The sequence below is a fragment of the Sparassis crispa genome (genome assembly GCF_003851025.1).
Source record: "Sparassis crispa DNA, contig_000002F, whole genome shotgun sequence".
NCBI classification, from domain to species: domain Eukaryota; kingdom Fungi; phylum Basidiomycota; class Agaricomycetes; order Polyporales; family Sparassidaceae; genus Sparassis; species Sparassis crispa.
Window position 1 is genome coordinate 2,490,400 of NW_020939749.1, and position 21,138 is coordinate 2,511,537.

The following is a 21,138-nucleotide window of genomic DNA, read 5'->3' on the forward strand; positions in this document are numbered from 1 at the left end:
TACAGCACGGCGCGTGTCATAAAAGCGTTAAGAGCTGAGTGTGAGACTCTGTAATTACGTTGTAGTGATGCTTTCCAATGGAACAACGAATTTGCTGATGAAAGGCCTGGGAGCGAAACGTTCGTACTGGTCAATCATCAGCAGAGTACAGTATAATAGCACCGAGTGACGGGAAGTTCTACTTCCGACGGACGGAGACTCGACCACAAGAATCAGGCTATCTTTCCTATCGGGAAAATGATTAGACGTACGTATTGAGTCCAAGCGACAAGAACAAGACAACGTGGCCTCAACGACATCGAAGCTTAATCACCTTAGTAGAGTTCCGGACTTCCTGGGCGTCGAACTACACGTGGAGAGCGTAGGGTACCACAATTCCTAACGCCGGGAATGTTGAGAAGCGTTGTCGTCTTGCCTAGAGTTCACATGCGGAATACAGTCTGAAGTTGTTTTGCCCTTGGATCTGGCCGTGACCCATAGGTACAGACAGTGTACACAAAGCAACGACAGCAATTACTCGTACAATAAACAGTCCGAAGGAAAAGCACTCAATGGCTATAATATGAGAACATTCAAATTCTGGTCTTGTAGAACAGAACGCCAATCGGCCCTAGGGAGTTTCTCATCCAGTCGTTTCCAAACCTGTGATGTAACATGATGGATCAGTTATTCAACGGGTCGAATCAACTAGAATGTGATGAGGAACTACCTGAAAAACGATATGTTCCGCGGTTTCAATTTCATAGCAACCTAGAAACCGCGTCAGCGAGGCCACCACGGCTCAAAGGGTTGCCACCATGATCACATACATTGAGTTCTACAGGATCGGACTGATGAGGATGAGGCATGCCACGGTGAGACATGATAACATACCTGAACACTTGGAATATCGCTAGAACACGAGTACGGTCTGCACCGTACATTTGCGAACCAGCGATAATGACTGGCCAAGTGAGACTATAAATAATCAAGGAGCAATCAGGGCGGAGTAACATGCACACGATGGTTACTCACTCGACTCCCATTTGATTCTGCCCGCAATCTAAACATAGCGAGAGCACATCACTGCAGTGCTGTTGGACGAGTGCATCATCCGGTGGTACTTTGAGAATGTCCCGGAGAAGAGCAATCTGCGTGACCCTTCAGTCAAGTGCATCGAGGGATTGATTATGTAGCGAACCTACCTGGGCTGCATTCTGATAGATGCGGTTGCCGGCCCTTACCCTGTCAGGCAGGTCTTCTCTACGATGAGTCCACTTATCCAGGAGATTGTACAGTGTGCGGGCCTCGTTGGCATCTTCTGTATCCGACAATGTGGTAGCATCAGCAGAAACTTCCCTGATGCATGACTGATTCGCTAAGGCGCGGACAAAGAACGATGTTATCTACACGTAACAGGTCAGCAAGGTCAGTACTTCTACCTGAGCAGACTCACGCGTGCCAATACCGGAATGAATTCACGAGACATGCCGAAGACATATTCCACGTACGATTGTGAGTCATCTGAGTTAGCCTTGTCGAGCCTTCTCGCACTGGATCAGCAGGGCCTTTAGATGAATGTTAGACAAGAAGTAACCTACCACCAATTACTTGCGTTTGGAGATAATAGCGTCGGCTCCTCTCCGTTCACTAAGCAGCCTAAAACACCTGTCAATTGATGCGCGCAGAAAGCGCGGTGCCGGTGAACATTACCAAAGAGCTCGTACACGGCAACAATCTCCAGCAATAGTCGCGCACGAGAAACCCCTGTCACAGAGCCAGGCTTCGGATGTGAACTGCGCGCTAGCAAGACTGCCGGGCCCCCTCGCATGTTGATTAACATCTTCGCCAAACGCAGAGTCTTGAACCAGTTCTGTCCACCCGAGAATATCTAAACCTGCTTAAGTCTCTCGAACACACGACGGCCCAAGCAAGCGCACTCACGTCAACCAGAGCAAGAGCAACCGCAGCGCCGAGCGCGGCATCGTTCCGCACACCCTCTGACGTTGTGCATGCTTGGACCAGCAGTTGCTTGGATTGGTTTCGAAAGGAATTCGCCAGACGCATGACTTGATCAGCTCCTCCGTGGCACGCCCCATTCTGAGAAAGCAAGAAGGACTGATGGACAGCCGCAACACCGAGCAAGGCCATGCGGAGCGACTCAACGGCAGAGTCAGATCCCCGAGGACGACTGAGCACGAATTGGAGATTCGCTGCCAGGATGGGATTCTCAGACGGTAAGGCCATTATGATACTCTTTGCATTGTCGCAGTAATGATGGATCTTTAGAGAAAAGAAAACACATTGATTCATTGATATCTAACGTTGTGAACATTAAGCGAAGGATGCCCCACCAAGTTTCTCTCCTGGACCGTTGGGAACTACGGGTCATAGCAGTTAGACATGACCGCCGGAGAGTCAAGCTCAGTGGTTATACTCACGAAGGGCTCGATGGGATCAACAGACGGCAAAAGTGGCGTCGTGGACCATTGGCCTGTGCTTGAGAATGCGTCAGCACGCATGGAGTGAGCGTGCTCATGGTAAGAAGTCACACGAGGAAGAACGAGAGACTGGGGGTGAGTGTAATGCTGGTGACCGTTAGAGTACGAGTGAGGGTATTGATGAGCAGAGTACGACGACTCCGACTCGGGTATCGCGGGCAGTATTTGACTAGATGTAGGGTGCATCGCGTATCCTTGAGCTGTCGTTGAAGACATTGGTACCAGACTTGCCGTATGTCAGCCATGTGCGCGTTGAACACGGCATCAACTCACCTCTGTCTTCGACTTGTGCCACTCTCAACGCCGGGGACGTGCAACACAGGCTCGCTGGACGCACCCGTAAGATACAGATACAGCGCCATAGTAAATACTCACGTGTGACGACGCGACATGATCGGAGGTAGCCCCAGCTCCATCGGCTCCCGCCCAGGGGGGGTGTTGTCACGAGTAGGCGGGGTAGACGTCTCCGACATCCCCGACGAACCTGCAGTGGATGGTCGCGTATCCAGACCAGTATCGAGACTGGGCTCGGGCGCAGGCTCGTGCTTCGGTACGGTCTTCTTACGCGGCGGCACACCTTCCGGCCACGTACACTGCAAAAAGGTCAGGTCAAGCATATGTCACGGACTATGGACGCGTTCGTACTTCCCGCTGGCCATGAGTGCAGCGCATGCAGTTCGGTTTTGATTCGTCGCACTGTAGTGAGGTTAGCGTCGACGAGGTGTGCCACGTTAGCCAGTACAGACCTTGATCTTTTTGGCCCTGCATGTGAGACAACCAGTTTTACTGCGGGTATATTTTGGACGCTTTCTTTGCGCAGTGGTATCCTGCCGTGGCGGCGACGCGACAACATGCATGGAGCCCGGAACCTGGGGCGGGACGAAGTACGCCTGGGAATAATGGCTGGCCTGGCTATAGTTGGAGGTATGTCAGCACGCGTCTGGGAGGAAAGCAAGAGCGACGGACAAATGCATGTTGTCTGCCATGGATTGTGGGGGATTGTGGTGAGGAGGAGGAAGTCGGGACTTATCCATGCTTTAAGTCGGTCATGAGAGAAACCAACAAGGAGAGAGCATGAGCTGATTGCTGTTGCGGATGATGGCAAATCGGGGGAATCACGATTCTGGATCTGAAGGTGAAGGGAAAGACGACATGGAAATTTCGGATTTCTCAGGTCGTGCGACGGTGTACTCCGTAACACCACGCAGCACCAATTGCGGCCGGTTCCCTCATTTGCCTCCGCCCACGGCACTTCCTTGCACCGCCTGCTAATATTTGTCCCTCACCCACCTCATGTATTCTCTATTTTCCCCCACAGAACACCGAACGTAATGCCCAATGTCCAAAGAAGATCATGAGTTCTTCCTTAGAGCGTAGACACTATCATTTCTCACGCTATATTTGTCAGGGCCAATGTTTGATGCTGCTAATCACGCCGAACTGTTCCGGTTTGGTTCGAAAGTCCCATGGGAACAAATTGCAGCGCCAGAAGAGAAAAAAAACAAAGCCTTTTCACCCCATCCATGGCTCACTGTGATGCGGCAGTCACACTAACTCAGGCTTTCGGTGGTGTGACACCAGTCAACAAAGACACCACCTCATCAGAACATTGGGCCAAGCAAGCGCAAACTGAGTCGTAACGTAAATATCCCGCGGCCTCTCTGGATGAACGGAGGATGGCGCGTGTCCAGCTGTAGAACCCAGGACTGTCAAATTCATTATCTCCACCGTTTTAGGGAGGGAACCAGAACACCCACAACCTGCCAAATCTTCGGGATCGCACGCAAAATGCCTTGAACCATATGAGAATGCTTTCAAGGCCATCTCAACGGGGCAGTGCCATAGGATGCCAGAAGATACGCACTGACACCGCGACTTCCGTTGTCAAATCGACGTGAAGCCAGCAAGTTCGAGAACCACATCATACAAATAATCTGGACACCGTATGCCCACTCTCCTCGCAGGCATCCACATTCATTGAGTGTGAAAGACGTTTGCCAAACGGAGAGGTTCCTATCAACTGTCCGGAGTAAGGGGCACCTCTTACCTCACCAACAGACACACAGATAAGTAATCATCTCTACTGAGGGGCCCTATAGGACCGTAGTTTGGTTCGATGTCAAGACGTCGAAGCCTTACTTCACAACAAACAGGGTCATCATGAAGTTGGCAGGTGGCTCCGGCTTCGTGTCCGACGGCTGCAAATATCTTCTTATGCCCGTGCTCTTCTGGTTAGCCTAGTTACCTGCTTTGAGGGAGTACACGCACCAAATTTTGCGAGACCCTGGCCTCGTGCGGTAGGCACCTCATCGATGAGAAAGCCTGTCGTCTCTCAAATTCTGCGCCACGACGCAGCCATCAAGCCGAAGAATGGCCAAATGGTCGCCTGACAGCTGCTATCTCCGGTTCCAGCGGTGGATTGCAATGTTGTGGGAAGACATAACGATAGGTCGTGATCCCCGGTTTAGATCGTTCGAGGACCCAGTTCGCTGCACGAGAGGACAGGACAAAAGGAACGCCTCATTCGTACGTTAGACCTAAAAATGGACAAACAATGGTGATTACGAACCTTATCAAGGAATCGAATTCATGGGCATCATGCATCAGGCATGAGAACGAAGTTCCCCGAAGTGAGAACAGCCCGGCATTAACCATGAGCGCTCAAAGCCTCCATATGTCGGACAAATTGACGATCCGGTGATCATGTTGGCCATCAAGAATCTGTTCGGACGACAGCGTTGACCCGCAGTACGTCGGGGCGGACTGACAGGACCATCCTATAGTCGCCAATCACCAACGATAGAACAAATTGCAGCAGTGTTCTTAGATACGCACGTTCCAAGCATGTTGCCTGCAAGATGCGCAGAAGACACATTCTCTTGATGCACGGTATTCCAGGACCAGGACCGCCGCAGACGTGACATACTGTTTATCAGAAATGACCGCAAATCTTTCAATACGTGTGCACCGTCTTGGTCAGACGAAGATATGACGATGGTAAGCATTTCACGACCAGCAGCGAGACCCGCTGGCGTGCAGACAGCCAGCCGGCCAAGCGAGATGAAGAACAGAGGGCGGAGGACGCGTTCAATGTCAAACCATGTGAGGTGGGAGCTAAAAGTCGGCTACAAATACTGAAGGCTCCAAGTCCGTTGGCATCTCGATCGTCGACGGCGTTTCTTGAAGTTCAGCTACTGCAGTACACATTGCTGTTCGCCGCCTATCACAGGCGAGGACGTGAGTACGCATACCCCGGCTCTATCTCCTCTCTAGATCTCTCAGCTATTCTTGTAACGTTGGTCGGCTACAGCGCAACCTGAACCGTTGCGCCGATCATCCTACAAGAGCCTCGCGGGATCGTGAATCAGACGCTAGAGGTTCGAGCAAGGCGTCTGCTTACAGGTGAGTACACAACCGTCTGCAGTCAGCATCAGCCTGAGGTTGCGGTACGTCGCAATCACCCAGAGACGTGTAGAATACGTCAGATAGCAGGGGTAGTACAGCGGCGAAGTTACGGCTGTCGGCTACTATGCATCATCCAGAGGAACTTCGCCGACTCGCTGAGGACCCACACAAGTCTGCAGCGGCAGTAAGTACATATGAAGAGTTCACGTTACTGCGCGGCCGTATTACGTGCTGGTTCTGTCAAAAATTTGCTCAGCACTCCCGTGCTGGGCCCATCATGAAGTTTGATGGAGAAAACGGTTCACACCGGCGCTGTGTTCTGTGTTCTCCGCCGGACAGTGACATTGCCTCCGATCATACAGTATCTACTAGTGGCCTAAATATGGACTAGATCGGAAACATGATTCAGCCCCAGTGTCCGCGGTATTATGTGCTGCCGTTATACGTGAAAAAACCGAGGTGCGCAACGCGCGTGTCTTTGCCCTATCCTCACTACATTGTGACAGATCTAGAATTTCGCCCTCGCGTTAGCGTTACGGTGAATCCACCTCTTTCAGCACCGGGTATGTGGAACGACCACGACCAACAATATAGCAATAATACATGTTCGCAGCTCGAACTAGAGTGAAGGCATTATCCCAAGGCCATGGCTCCCTACACATCATTCGGAGGAATGTCTTAGTATCAGCGACGCCCGAGGATACCCATAATTGTTTCTGTCCTCGTTAGACAAGATGTTATCCCTCGACCTCGTAGCCAACGGGGGCAAGACAGACGATCCTTCCGTCACTGGATTATCGAGAACATAGTTCTCCCTTCTACTCTCTGAAGCTCTGCGCGTTCTCTTCCTGCCTTCTTGACTTTTAATGCTGCAGTATATGGAGGGTGCATGCCGCAACGATCAGGGGCCGCTATACCGAACAACCATGATCATACACCTCAAGATAAAGTTTCGGGTCATTTTGGCGCTGGGCGACTTCGGTGCTTTCACTGTGCATTGTTGTTTTAGTTGATACTCATCTGTTCTCGGTCTCTGCTCATTGGTCTCGTCCGCGGCTTCGCCAGCGCCAGCGCCGCACAGGACCAGTCTTCTGTCTCGCACTTTGCCAACGCATCCAACTAGGTGTACGACTGTGCCAATCGTTGGGTCGTCTCTTCGCGGATATGCGGATAAGTGCTCTCCTCTGTGAAATCTGTAAGAAATAACTACGAACAGTGCTTGCTCCCGCGTAAGGCATGCCCTCCCTTGCCCTAAGTGGTACAGAGGAATCGTGATGCGAATCAGATCAGCTTCCCTTCTCGTTCACCTGACAGCGAAGCTTCCCGGAACAACTCAGCGGCCTCCCTTCTCTGTATTCGTGTCCAATGGGTGCATAGCTTGGGGCAGCATCTGTCACGCACCGGGATTCCGCCACAACTGCGTCGGCGTCGTCGGTCCGCCGTCGACAGCACTGAATGCAGCGCCAACGTGTCCTCTCATTCGCGCATACATGCTGATACACACTGTATCATCGTGTTCGTGTCATCGTCAAGATATTAAGATGTAGTGTTGACACCGGCTTGTCTGGCTTGATTAATCTTTCACATCGGTGAGTGGCAAATACCGCGGGGGCCCCAGGGCTCATGTTGGTTCACCTCAGTTCAACTCCCAGTTACATTAGAAATATATCGCTAGTTTGAGGTCCAGGGACCTCGGAATAGTCGAGACGCTCGCACACCACTGCTTCTATCTCCCCGAAATACCGCACCGGCGAGATCAGACTAGCAGGGTCGCAAGTGCATCAACTCAGGCCTCAGGAGTTCAGCATGACTGTAAGCTTCCGTTGAGAACGCAGTAGCTAATATGTACATTGGCGGATAATGCGTGCCTGCAACCGCATTGGCTCCAGATGACCCGAGAGGTTTCCAATTTTTAGCACTCATCACTGCCCGCACAAAACATTATGCTTATGGGCAAGCAGCGGCACCCAAAGACGACAACAAGACCAACCACCGCAGCACTATATTGCCGAACCGCATTCACGCCTTGACGAAGAGGTCCGTGAACTTGTCTACGGGAAGCTTGGAAAGGCCTGACGCGTCGTTGACTGTTCCCAAAATCCTGGAAGGCACGCGGATCAGCAGCTGCTCGCTCCGCGATGGACTCGAGCGACGGGGACACTCACTTCTTCTGTTGCGCCTGGTCGAAGTGCGGCGCGATATGGTTCTGGAACTTGCGCATCAAGAGCGGGGTGCCCTCGGCGCGACGGCGCTTGTGGCCGACGGGGTACTCGACCTCAACCTCGTCGAGGACTGTGCCGTCGTTCAGCTCGACGAGCAGCGCGTTCGAGATCGAGCGCTTCGCCGGCTCGTGGTAGTCCACGCTATAGCGCTGCTCCTCCACGCAGGCGATCTTGGCGCGGAGAGCGTCAATCCGCGGGTCCGCGGCAGACGCGTCCGTGTAGGACTGCGACGTCAGCTCGCCGAAAATGAGCGGGTACGCGACCATGTAGTTGATGTCGTGGCTGGAGCGGAAGTGGTCAGCTCACCGACTTCTCAAGGACGTTCGGACGCTTTGCGACTGGCGTCAGCGCGATTATACTCACTCTCGGTCGGCGAAATTGTCAAGCGGCCCCTTCTTGTTGATGATGCGCATGGCCGCCTCCTGTGTCCGGATGCGAATACTCTTGATGTCGTCACTGGTCTTGCCCAGCTCCTTCAGCTTGCCGTAGATTATGTGTGCCGCCTCCACGGCGGTTTGTGCATGGAACTCGGCAGGGTAGGAGATCTTGAAGAGTACATTCTCCATGATGTACGAGGAGTATGGCATCTGGAACTGGAAAGGCTTGCCCTGGGACGAAAAGATCGCGGTTGGTCACGAATTCGAACGCACCGAGGGCGCGAGGAAGCGGAACGAAAATATCACCTTGAAGAGAACGTCGTAGAAGCCCCAAGTCTTGGCGGTGAGCACCGACGGCATGCCCTTCTCACCCTTCTTAACGAGGTAAGCAAGGTTCACTGCGCGTGAGCAGGCATCGCCGGCCGCCCATGACTTGCGTGAGCCAGTGTTGGGTGCGTGTCGATAAGTACGGAGAGACTGGCCATCCGCCCATGCTTGCGAAATGGCATCAATTGTCTGCGCACGGTCAAGACCGCTGAAATTGGGGTAGTCATGAGTATCCAAAAAAACTGGTTACGAAGGCATAACGCGGGTCTATCCCTGTACACGGAGTTACTGACATCATTTTAGACACGACCGCGGTACTCGCGACCTTGACAAGGACGACGTGGTCCAGGCCGACACGGTTGAAGGAGTTCAAGAGCGCGAGGCCGCCCTGAATCTCATGTGCCTTGATCATCCCCTCGAGGATGTCGCGGACGGTGAACTTTTCACCCTTGCGGGAGAGGTGGTCCGCAACGGCCAGGATGGCTCCGAGGTTATCGGAGGGATGGCCCCACTCTGCGGCCAGGAAGCAGTCATTGAAGTCGAGCCAACGGATCTGGGTGCCAATGTTGAAAGCGCCGCGGATGGGGTCGAGCTGGTAGTTCGTGCCAGGGACCCGCGTGCCTGCAGAGGCAAAAATGTTGGATATAAAACGTCCTGGGTATGAAATTTGAAGCAGTTTCACATACCGTTCGGAACGACGGTGCCCTCGACCACTGGTCCGAGGAGATTCGCGCAGGCGGGGAAGCGCAAACCCTCGAGACCACAGCCGATGGTGTCGATCAGGCAAAGTCGCGCCGTCTCGAAAGCTATGTCCGAGTCGATCTTGTAGTTGTGCACGTAGTCTGCGATGTCCTGGAGCACCTGGTCGGGCTCGGGGCGGACGGCGGACTCTGCATGGCTAGACATGTTGCGGGAATTCGCCTTGAATGCTGTCACAGGGAAAACAGCGGGTCGGCGAGCGGAGAAGGAGGAGAGGGCAGCGGTGTGTGCTGGCGCGAGGGGGGAGCGGGAGCGAAGGCTGCGGACGAGAGTAAGGCGGGTTGAGGACAACATGGGCAACGGACTGCTCAGGAGGACGGCTCTGGCTGCAGGCGCTGGTCGTCGTCGAGCGCGCTGATAAACGCCTTCATTAGGCGCTCAGGCTATTGACATTACCGTGACCCCAAGGTCCAACCCCACACGTCCCGCTCTTTTTTCACTTCCCCTCATGAATCTCGGCCAAGGTCAAGCGCACGAATCTCTGTTCGGACCTCCTTCGGAGTACATATCTCTCTCGGACTTCGTTCAGTCCGCTGCGCTGCGCGAACAGGAACAGCCACCATGTCAGCTGTTCGCTCCCTCTTCTTCCGGGGTCGCGAAACAGGCATGGGCGAATCTTTCGTCTGATGAGCAGGCTGCGATAACCGCGGAGTGTAGGTGCGCCACGTTTTTATCTCCGGACGGATAATCTCTCGGAACACACTCTAGTCTAACCCACCTCCTCTCGTCAAGCGTCGATGACTGTATGTCATCTATCCTTGGCGAGAGAAGTCGTGTGGCAGTCTGGGCGTATTGTCCAGCTATATGAAATAAACTTGCATCTACTCCAATCACCTTCCATTGACATGCGCCCTAGAACAGTGTCACCGACCTCCAAAACACTCTGCTCGATGTGTACAATAATCCGCGTCTCGTGGCCCACGTAACCAAGTCTCACGATGTTGACGTCCATGCGATATACGAAACTGCCGATATGTCGAATCGGAGGAAGAGGAAACGGACGGCAGTCACGGAACCGGCTGAGGAGCATCCTGAGGTCACGGCCTTGAGGATGAAGATGGATGTCATTCAGCTCAAGAGCTGGCCGTAAGTCTAGATAGTTTGCAGTGGCCCGAGTGTTACTAAGCATAATTGCAGACTGACGATCAATGCTGCGTCGTTCATTAGACCACCCAAGCATTCTGATCACAACACACTGATTTGTACGGTTCGTGTCCTCAAGAGTCGGTGCGAGTTGCTCGCGTATTTACGCGTTTTCTTGATAGAAAGAGTTCGCCGTGGGTAGCAGCTCTGCGGACACGCGTGAAGCATTGGTGTTCGTCACGATCTACAACAGGATTCCTTGGGGAAACCGCCTTCATTCCCGTTCCTCGCAGCATGTCCTGTTGTCGTCACAGACCATCGGCGACCTATTTGACGTCATTCCTTGCTGGTCAAGTGAGATCCCAAAGGAGTGTGTAGGCGACGACGGCGGAATCGCTGGCTACGAAACATCAGCGGATACGGACGAAAGCACCGGTTGTGTGATTTGCATCGACGGTGTTGCATACGGAGACGGTCAGAGTGCAGAGGATTATTCCGAGTAAGTCAACGATTAGCTGCAGCATCCTAACAACCCATCTTCACACCGCGTGCCTTCCAGCAAACTCGTTGCGATGGTGAATGCATCGCAGGAGGAGGGTGATGATAGCGAACCACGCCTGAAAAGGGGTCCCACCATGCACGATACATCGTTCAGGTCCCTGTCCCTCCGATTGCATGAGCCTTACTGGCTGCTGCACGCAGGCAACTGCGAACATTTGGTGGTCGTGGACGAGATCCGGTACGTGACAGACTCATGTGCTGCTTACATTCGTATTCACGCAGAGTGTCGGACCGACCTAGACTGCACCATCCTTCTGACCCTCCCCACGCGGCGTTTCCTCTTACCACACAAATCACACCGCCTTTGCTGGACATCTGCCGAGCGTGCAACAAGGTGCCCGCGGTATTTGCCATCGTCGGTGACGTGCGACTCGGGGAGAGCCCTTTCGTTATTTGCGGGCCGTGCTGGAGGTGGATGGGAGAGCGAAAGGACGCGGGGGTTGTCGTGGTAACTCTGCCGAGGCAAGAACATGCATGGGACGGGTGAGGAGGGCGTGGTAGACACATGGAGGAGGTAGCCCATCGATCGAGTGACTTAGCGTGGATACTACGAATACACCGTACGTTCGCTATGGCTCGAGACTGGGGAAGTGGTCACGTGCTTGGCAGTAGAGTAAGTGGCTTTGAGAAGGTGTGAAGCGCCCCGAGCAGTTGTTGTCGACCACCATGATGCACCCAGCTGGCCCTGCTCGCCCTCTCGGTCCCCGCAACATCCAGCGCGCTGCCTCTCCTCAGCGTTCCTCCTCACACTATTCTCTCCCCGAGGTTGCCCCCCTCAATGTCCGCAAAGTACACAGAGACTCTAATGGCAGCATCAACGGCAGCACGTCCAGTTTCAGCAGTCTCCTCCAACCTCCTTCAGTCAACGGCATGAGATCGCCCACACCCACACTCACTCTTGACATGCCAAACCCCCATCCGCCGGTCGCTTCACCCCGTCTCAAGTTGAAGCTCGACTTCAAGAGCATATCGACAGAGGAGGCTTTCGCCGGTGGCTACGCTGGTGGCCAACAGACACAGCCCGTATCTTCCACTGCACACTCCAATGGTCAAACCGATAGCCCGGGGGAACTCACACTGCGACCAGAGGTCACTATCTCACCACGTCCACGAGCACCACCGCCTGTCTCCATTGATAACATTCGCCAAACCGTTGAGGAGTTCGATCACTGGTCTGACGACCTTCTCGAGGAGCTCGCTCGACTCGGTGAGGGCGCAGGCGGCGCCGTCTACAAGGTCCGTGACCGCAGCACTGGCACCGTCATGGCCCGCAAGACGATCACCACGCTGGAGGCACCGATGAACCAACTGCTGCGGGAGATCCGCATCATCTCTACCACATCTCATGTCAACATCATCCACTTCTTCGGCGCGTACATGTCCCCATCCTCCAGAGAGGTCAAGGTCCTTATGGAATACGGCGAGGGCGGCAGCCTCGAATCGGTCGGGAAGCGTATGCGCGAGATCGGCGGGCGCGTCGGCGAGAAGGTCGCCGGGCGGCTCGCGGAAGGGGTACGTATCATGTACATAGCAACCATCTCATTCACTGACGCTCGCGATGCGTAGATCTTGCAGGGCCTCGCATATCTTCACTCGAAGAAGACTATACACCGCGACATCAAGCCGCCCAACATCCTGCTCACGCGCGAAGGCATCGTGAAGCTATGCGACTTCGGTGTCTCTGGCGAGCTCGTGAATTCTATCGCTGGTACCTTCACCGGTACTAGTCTCTACATGGCGGTAAGTCCTTCATTTCCGTCTCGAGTGCGCGCTGATCAGCGATGTCCGGTGCTGCGATCAGCCGGAACGCCTGTCCGGCTTGGAATACACAATCCGCTCCGATGTGTGGTCAACAGGCATCTCCCTCCTTGAGCTGGTCCAGAATCGTTTTCCCTTCCCAAACGATCTTGCTGCGATCGAGCTCATGATGCACATCACGCAGAACGAGGTGCGCGTCTCACACCGTGACTTACGTCACCGAATTGACGCTTACCGCTCGCCCTTTGCAGCCGCCGGAGTTGGAAGACGAGGAAGACATAGCATGGAGTCCAGAGATGAAGGACTTCATTAAAGCTACGTATGTGTCTTCGCTGTTTGTATCTCGTCGTATTGCAGACTGATCACGGCCTTTTGCACAGACTCACGCGCGATCCTGCAGCACGCCCAACGCCGAAGGACATGCTCACGCACCCGTGGATAGTGAATGTAATGCAAAGCGATGTAAACATGGCGTACTGGATGCGCAAAGTTTGGGGCTGGCCCAAGAGCAGGAAGTCGAGTGACACGTGCGTATCAGTTCCATTCCCTTCGGCCTTGGGATTGTAGCGCGAGACTGACACGAGCGCGCAGCAACTCACGTCCGAGCTCAAGCCGGAGCGAGCATTCGTCGTTGGAGACGGCGATGGCCGGCCTGAACGTCGGCGCGAATTCCGACTCACCTCCTGCGGGCATCTGACTCGCGGCCGTCGCGGCCCCGCCGCGCAAACACCCTCCTTATCTTCCGTATCTCAGAAGAGTTACCAAGCTCTCGCCGCCATCCCTCTGCCCTTGTATAACGTCCCGGTCCATATCCATCACTAGCCCAAATCCATGACCGTACCGGTCTCGCCCACGCAACCCAGTGTTGAATGCTATCCCCCTGCACGTTTAATTTGGCTTCTCCCTAACTTAACTCTCTTTTTGCTTGTCCATTCATATTCGATCATCGCACTCACTCACACCCTCCCATGCACATACATATATTCATCGCCCACGGCACCACATGTCACTCTACAGCCCATTCTTTCTTCTCACTCTCGCTTTCGCTATCCATTACATACGGGGACTCTGCGGCTCCAAGCTCTATCCGAGGTCTGGACACCTCAGGCGGGGCGCGCTTGGAGCACTCTGCATCCATACACGCAAATACACGTACCAACGGCGCGACGGGCTGTCGGACACTGTCTCAGGTTATTTACTTAGTTCTGAACTGTAGCACAGTCTTGTAATGCGTAATATTTGCTGCTTGTGTTATTGGAAAGTTCTTTGTGTAGGGTACTCCTCCTTGGAATTTCTAGCTTACCGTTCGCTCTGGTGTGCGTTGCCTGGTTGATTGTGATATGGGTGCGTAGTGTGCTTGAGCCCATATGGACCCACGATGAGTGGCTTCGGTGCCGGTATGATGTTGCGCACATCAGAGATCAATTGTTGGGAGGCAGTGAGCAGTGACATGGTCGGACAGCGCGCGGTGACAGGTTGTTAAACGCAACCCCTGATTGATGAAGATCATCGATTATGGAGTACGATACATAACAATGCGAGTGATACAGCGTTTCAAATTATCGAGTGGGGTCATTAATATTACAGTACTAGTAAAGTAATCGACAGAAAAAGAAGGATGACTTGATGAGCCCAAAGGACTATCGATACATGAGTCCGCAAGCCGAGGGGAGTATGTTGCAATGGATAAACAGGGACATGCTGGAGAAGAGTGGGAATACAAACTGAAGAGGAGTCGCGGAAGACAGCTACGAATACAGTTGGGACAAACGAAAACATGGTGAAGACGCTGAACGAATACAGAACAAAACAGATAGGGAAATCTGCAAATGAGAATATGAAGCAGTTAGCACACACAAGTCAGGTATGCTGCCAACTACTCACCTCAAGACTTGACCATCAATCCACCGTCGACCCTCTCGGATCCATTGAATATATGCTGCATACCTCCGCCTCTGCCCTTTCTCCCGCGCCCTCCTTTCCTCGATCCTCGGCCGCGATGGTTCTCCTGTCCCCTCACCACGTCCTTCTTACTGTCATGCTGCACAGACCCAGACCCACTTACACTAAGGCCGACACCGCGCCCACGGTCAGCTCTTCCCCCGCCCGGTAACTTCACCGTCGCGTGCGAGCCAACTCCCACATCCAAAAAGCCTGCCTCATTTCTGTCGGCGGCGTTGCTCTGGGACGGCTGGATGGGGCTCGGGGACCGCGTGTTGACGTGGAGCGGTGACGGCGGCGACAGTAAGAACATGACGTTTGGAGGTACCGGTGACTCGCCCGACGAGTAGCTGCGGGCCCTCTGCGCCAAGGATGGGACAGGTGAGGACGAAGTTCTGAGGTCAGGATGGGTGCCGGCGTCCTCTTCCGGGACAGAGGACAGCCTGCGTTGGACGAGCCGGGCGAGAGGAATGGACCGCGCATGCTGCTGGGTGATACTGCGCAGCCGCGGCTTCGGAGACGTCGGTGAAGGAGGCGTGGCCATCGGGATCTGAGTCTGGGTATGATTGTTGCGTATTGCTGTAGATGGGGAGGAGACGGTGCTGAGGGGCGTGTTCGGCGGCGGTCTGGGTACTGTGGGTGAACGATCGACATGCGACGCCGGAGCGGTACTTCGCTGTTTGCGGGTCTGAGAGTGCAGGTAACTCGAGACGGTGTTTGAGACAACAGTGTTCGAACCATCGGGCAAGAGCGAACGAACTCGCACGGGATCGTCTTCGATGCGAGCGGGTAGAGCTAAGGACGCAGAATTACCTTTGCGACCGAGGAGACCAGATGCATGTGACCTATCTTGAAGGGACGACCGTAGCTGCTGAGTCACCTCAGGATGTAGAAAAGCGGTATTGGATTGCAACCCTATAGGTGAGAGCTTTGACAAGCGAGGAACAGAGAGAAGCTCTGGAGAGATCAGAGTGTCTTGGTAGGGCGAGAAGTGCGAGGACCATATAGGCGACGAAGAGTTCGGAGGAGTAGGCAGTAAACTCTGCTGATGCTGATGTTGCTGCTGTAATTGCTGTTGACGGTACTGCTGTGCAATCTCGAGCGCAGACGGGCGGTGCGGAGCGGTGCTGCGAGACTTGACTTGACTGGGCGGTTCCAGGACGATGGGAGAGTGAGACGATGCAAGGTATTCGAGAGAAAGCGGAGATGCGCCTGAAAGAGTAGAAGACTTGTGGTTGTCCCGGTGATCATTAAGCGAGTGAGAGCCAGTAGAAGACAGGTAACCAGATTTTCGCATATTCTCTTGAGCAAGCAGAGCCGCAGTCCAGTCGATACCAAGCTCACGGCCGATATCGTGCACATGAAGATCGTGCTCAAGAGAACCCACAGCGCGAGCCCTGTAGAAATCATAGTCCGAGTGGTAGCCAGTGCTAGCGACTTCAGCTTGTTGATGCATAATGGTGCTGAGATCAATTGGCTCTTGACCGCGCAGAGGATATCTGACGATCTCTTGCTGGGATTGAGGCAGAACCAAAGGCTTAGATTGAGGTTGTGACCCAGGAATTTGAACTTTAGGCTGGGTGGCTGTGACGGGTGTCCGTTTGAGTTCCTGGGGATTATGCTTCTGAGTGCGTAAACCTGACTCAACCTCAATTCTGACATTTGCATTCTGGAATCGCGGAGGAACATTGGAATGTCCGGAGTGAGAGGGAAGTGGATTGGGAGCGTATTGCGGCGATGGTACAGCTTCGGAGCGAGGACGGCTGGATGGATTATCTTCGCCCTCCAGACCCCAAATAATACGAGGCAAATGGTCTTGCTCGTCTATGATTGTTCCTTCAGCACCGCTAATGAAAGAAGACGCGGGTGAGATATCGAACGATAAATCGATAGAAGCAACTTACGAAGGGCAACGCGCATATGGCAGTGACAGCGGACCATGGAGAGCAGGGATAGGACGCGGTGGAGAGTTCGCCCATGAGATCCAACCTGATTCTCAGTGTCAGAACAGAGGTAGCAATCATTTACCATATATAACACGAACCTTCATTGTCGGGGTGCGGAGTCGACGTTTCCTCGATGCGTATATTATGTCGCAAAAAGCCCTCAGAGAGCGAGTTCTTGTTCGCGATTATGAGTATTGATTCGGGGGAGGATGGCGGAGAGGGCGTGTGCGGTGTGTCCGTCGCGTGGGAATGGACACGGACACGCGAGCCCTCCTCGTCCTCGGATATGAATGGCTCTCCCGAGTGTGCAGACAGATCAAAGTCGTCCGAAAGCAGGCTGGGGTCCTCCAGCGATGTGGGCATCGACACCACGCGCGCGGTCTTCTGCAAGGCAGACTTTGTGGAGAACGCTGATACGGTCTCGGGAAGCGACACCAATCTTGTGGAGGCGATCTTGAAGGGTTTTGAGGGCCTGTTGAAGGCGATCTGTTGGCGCTTGTACGTACGGGCTGTGGTTGAGAACGAGTGTGTTGGGCTAGAGCCGTCTGTGGTCTGGCTATATGCGCTTTCTATGTCGAATTGCGTCGAGCTACGCGAATGGCTGGGACTTGGCGAGTGCCCGGCGGCTACAGAGTCTGAGGTTCTTGAAAGTACTGAAGACATGCGAGTGGAGAGAGTTGGCGAAGGAGGGGTGACGATTTGGGCTAGGATGTCCGTTTGCACACTGCGTTCTATATACTGCTTTGCGAATGTATCTTTGGTCGACATCTTAGTTGTCTCGGTCCTTTGCCGACAGTCAGACTTGAACAAGGGACTAGTAATAGCCGGCGAGAACGAACATGAACGTCGGTGACAGGATGCGAATTGGCGGAGTTCCAATGTCCGCGACGCGTTCCCTCACGCGTGCACAGGCGACAACGGGAGGTTCTACTTTGTCGACTTCTGAAAGAAACTCGAGATCTGAGCCATCCCCTTCACGTTTGCTTTCTTCAATTTCTCCACTCCCTGCGACCCTTTCTGCCCCTTCCGCTTCTTCTCCGCCGCCCCACCGTTCTTTATCTTATTCTCCTTCTTCTCTGCCTTGTTCATGTTCTCCGCAGTGAGCGCTACGAGGACCTGCTCTGCAGCCTTAAGATGTGCATTTAGGGCAGTGAAGCTGAAGGATGATCAGCACGTCACTCCAAATGTCTTTAGCAAGGCACACTCACTCGTATGACGCCAGCAAGGCGGTGTGCAGCTCCTGAGAGATATAATGCGAGATGAGATTGCATGCGCCCCGAAGGCGACCAGCTAGTAAATGCATTGCATCAGACGATGCTAAAGATATTAATTGAAAGCGAGCTGACATTCCAAGAGAGCTTCCTTCCCGTCGTCCATCAGTCCCTCCTTGGCCAAATTGCGCGTCAACGTCCGCGAGCCCTCAAAGATTTCTGGCGAGGCGAGGCGACCGACTTTCAACCTTAGATAGTCCTGCACCTTGGCAGGCGTGTATCGATATACGACGATGTCTGCGGTTATTTCTAAGGCGAGCTAGTCAGCACCGAACTCCCAAGCATAGCGCATTGAAGCACACCTTTTACTTCGCATAGGTGCTTCATCGCGCCTTGTATGCATGTAAAAGACAAGAGATGGAGGATGTCATTGACGCAGCAAACAGCCGATGGATCCTTTAAGTCGAGTGCAGAACTCTTCCCGGCTACCTTCGCAGCCGCTTCCTCAAGAATATCTTCCATGGTACGGAAGTTATTCGATGTTCCATCAATCTGGAAAAATAATCAATCAGTTGATGATATTTCAGAACGGGTGTTTTTACCGGATGTATGCACTGCAAGATAGGAATAAGCACGAAAGCAGGATCAATGGGAGTCATGACGAGAAGCTTGCCGTCTAGCAGGCAGTCAGCACATCCCCAGGGCCCTACACCGAGCCCTACGTACCGTCCAAAATCTCTCCATGAGACATGAACCAAGATCGCGGGTTTGGCGGAGACACTGCTTGAACTTCCAGTAGGGAGCTCTTCGAATCATCAGGTGTCTGGTACGGGAGGAACAACGAGGGAATGCCTGATGACCCGACAGCTCAACGAATCAGCATGCTGTGGTCAAAAGTTGGATAAATTACCCGTTCTAGGGTGAGGCAGTCTCACGAAACGCAGTCCCTCTGAGCTGTTCTCTTCTTCTGCACTGTCGCGGTTCAGCTTCGCGACCAATGTCTGGAGGACATCTACACAAAGCCACAGGTCATGAACTTGCAAGAGAGTAGCAAGAATTGATGGCTGACCGTCAGGAAGTACACCGACGTGATAGGCCATCTGCTGAGTTCGATATTGGAACAATCAAAGATCAGTTGAGTGCGTCAGTACTCTAAGAACGACTCGCGTCTGTGGCGAATGTGGACGCGTTATGTGCTGTTGTTTGTTTCCCGCGCTCACGCCACTTCAAACAACTTCCGCGTTCTGAGTATTCTCAAATTCTGCGTACGCTTTCACGCATGGCGGAACAATTCTATCTCATTGCACTACACGGCGGCGCAGGAACCCACGCGAAGTCCTTTGACAAGGGACTCAGGAAAGCCCTCAAACTGTACGTCCCGATATTCGGTCAGGTCACCGCGGCCCTACCCTATCCTTACCCAGAGCATGTACCCGCGCCGTTGACGCTCTCAAGGCCGGTGACCCGGCTCTCAAAGTAGTGGAAGACAGCATCACGTTTCTCGAGGATGACCCGTGCCTTAACGCAGGTCCGCACCCTCTCAGCTAGGCGTCCGCGCAGTGAACTTGTCACCGAAGCTCTCCTGGCCAGGTTTTGGCTCCAATTTGACCCGCAACGGGACGGTCGAGTGTGATGCGGCAGTCATGGATGGGCGAACATGCGATTTTGGCGGCGTCGGGGCGGTGTCTGGTTCGCGCACCGTGATTTTACAGTACTTGAAGTCTTATACCCTATAAATGTAGGGCTCAAGAATCCAATCAAGGCTGCTCGAGCCGTCTTAGAGCACTCTCGCGTACCGGACCCATTGGGAAGAATTCCACCGCTGTGCGCACGCCTATTATTCATTCCGTACATTCCCGCTACTTCGACGCTTATTCTTGTGCTCGCTGCGCAGGTTGCTTGTGTCCGACGGGGCTACAAAGTTCGCAGAATCAAAAGGCGTTGAAACTGTGTCTGCAGAATCGTTGATCTCTCCTCGGGCGAAGGAAGAATGGATGAAATGGAAGACAAAACTCGACTCCGCAATTGCTGGCAACCCGTCAGACGAAGCGGTGCCGTCTGAGCAAAGTTCGACTTCACCCATCAGTCCGTCGACGGCAGACAGCCTACGCGCTATCCAAGATACCGTGGGCGCGGTCGCGCTTGACGCGGAAGGCAACACCTCCACAGGGGTATCAAGGTAGACTCATTGTTGAACCTTGTCTAAAGCCTGTACGCTCAATGAAATGCTGGCTCCAGCGGTGGGTTACTGCTCAAACACCCGGGACGCGTTGGAGAGGTATGGTAATAATTCATTGTGACGAACATCACTGACCATCACACGTCGTTTGAATTGCCAGGCCGCAGTTTACGGTGCGGGCTGTTGGGCAAAAGACCGAGAGAATGGAGAAGGGCCTCGCGGCGTCGCCTGCAGCGTTTCTGGTCTCTGGTTCCGTTCATCACCCAGGTTATATGTCTAATACGCTTTGTCGATAAAGGCACAGGCGAACACATTATCCGCTCAATGCTCGCGAAGACCCTCGGCGACGCAGTCGCGGCGTCCGACGATGACACGCACAGCGTCGTCGAGCGCGTTCTAGGCGAATTCTACAGTACGTACCACCCTTACGTCTTCTTTTATCCGTTGGCGAAAAAAGTGACTCGCCGAGCAGAGGATTGCGAACGCCGCGGTGAGCAATCGCCCCAGGCGGGTGTGCTACTGCTGGTGAAGGAGCGCAGCGATTCGAGGACCGTCGCCGGTGAGTCTATTCAATTAATCCGCGTGGGATTGGCAGACCCTCATCGACAATAACAGCCCGCCTCTGGTGCGCTTTCACCACGGAAACCATGGCGGTGGCCTACGCGTCCTCGCTCGATCCGAAGCCCAGGGTACGACGATATCCTACAGTCCACCCCAAGCACCAGCTGATTGCTTTTGTGTTATTATCCTCTGCACTGCAGGCCCTCGTCCTGCGACATCAGCGCGCGGAGCTATCACACGTCGCTGGAGCCCCCATCTACATCACTTCCCTGCCGCTCGAGCGAGCGTGAGCACGAGCCTCCCACGAACGCGCACGGAGTGCGGAGTG

The 21,138-nt window shown here is 53.8% G+C and overlaps 6 protein-coding genes across 6 annotated transcripts; 3 read left to right on the forward strand and 3 right to left on the reverse strand.

Annotated features, from left to right (window-relative positions):
• Positions 1-555: 555 nt before the first annotated feature.
• Positions 556-3,514, reverse strand: SCP_0308330 (hypothetical protein; the record flags this gene model as incomplete). Its single annotated transcript, XM_027756220.1, has 17 exons — positions 556-642; positions 710-750; positions 810-817; positions 874-957; positions 1,015-1,130; positions 1,185-1,385; positions 1,436-1,523; positions 1,581-1,638; positions 1,693-1,870; positions 1,924-2,262; positions 2,334-2,360; positions 2,421-2,706; positions 2,754-2,807; positions 2,856-3,073; positions 3,126-3,176; positions 3,227-3,392; positions 3,447-3,514. 17 exons carry the CDS (start codon positions 3,512-3,514, stop codon positions 556-558), a joined length of 2,070 nt encoding a protein of 689 aa, XP_027612021.1.
• Positions 3,515-7,904: 4,390 nt separating this feature from the next.
• SCP_0308340 (2-methylcitrate dehydratase, mitochondrial) lies at positions 7,905-9,864 on the reverse strand (the record flags this gene model as incomplete). Its single annotated transcript, XM_027756221.1, has 6 exons — positions 7,905-7,986; positions 8,051-8,389; positions 8,471-8,715; positions 8,791-9,019; positions 9,105-9,432; positions 9,498-9,864. The coding sequence occupies 6 exons, from the start codon at positions 9,862-9,864 to the stop codon at positions 7,905-7,907; spliced, it is 1,590 nt and encodes a 529-aa protein (XP_027612022.1).
• Positions 9,865-10,018: 154 nt separating this feature from the next.
• Positions 10,019-11,701, forward strand: SCP_0308350 (hypothetical protein; the record flags this gene model as incomplete). Its single annotated transcript, XM_027756222.1, has 6 exons — positions 10,019-10,227; positions 10,432-10,656; positions 10,708-10,777; positions 10,836-11,152; positions 11,213-11,392; positions 11,455-11,701. The coding sequence occupies 6 exons, from the start codon at positions 10,019-10,021 to the stop codon at positions 11,699-11,701; spliced, it is 1,248 nt and encodes a 415-aa protein (XP_027612023.1).
• Positions 11,702-11,880: 179 nt separating this feature from the next.
• Positions 11,881-13,669, forward strand: SCP_0308360 (MAP kinase kinase MKK2/SSP33; the record flags this gene model as incomplete). The annotated part of the gene is made up of 6 exons (XM_027756223.1): positions 11,881-12,726; positions 12,781-12,954; positions 13,016-13,162; positions 13,224-13,291; positions 13,353-13,499; positions 13,564-13,669. 6 exons carry the CDS (start codon positions 11,881-11,883, stop codon positions 13,667-13,669), a joined length of 1,488 nt encoding a protein of 495 aa, XP_027612024.1.
• Positions 13,670-14,857: 1,188 nt separating this feature from the next.
• On the reverse strand, positions 14,858-19,170 carry SCP_0308370 (hypothetical protein; the record flags this gene model as incomplete). Its single annotated transcript, XM_027756224.1, has 12 exons — positions 14,858-16,760; positions 16,818-16,902; positions 16,958-17,643; positions 17,699-17,801; positions 17,909-18,015; positions 18,068-18,149; positions 18,206-18,379; positions 18,433-18,622; positions 18,673-18,746; positions 18,797-18,922; positions 18,981-19,082; positions 19,140-19,170. 12 exons carry the CDS (start codon positions 19,168-19,170, stop codon positions 14,858-14,860), a joined length of 3,663 nt encoding a protein of 1,220 aa, XP_027612025.1.
• A 179-nt stretch (positions 19,171-19,349) lies between these two features.
• Positions 19,350-21,100, forward strand: SCP_0308380 (hypothetical protein; the record flags this gene model as incomplete). Its single annotated transcript, XM_027756225.1, has 11 exons — positions 19,350-19,441; positions 19,495-19,598; positions 19,661-19,759; positions 19,813-19,894; positions 19,965-20,249; positions 20,309-20,348; positions 20,410-20,491; positions 20,548-20,661; positions 20,722-20,808; positions 20,865-20,938; positions 21,011-21,100. The coding sequence occupies 11 exons, from the start codon at positions 19,350-19,352 to the stop codon at positions 21,098-21,100; spliced, it is 1,149 nt and encodes a 382-aa protein (XP_027612026.1).
• Between the last annotated feature and the right edge of the window lie 38 nt (positions 21,101-21,138).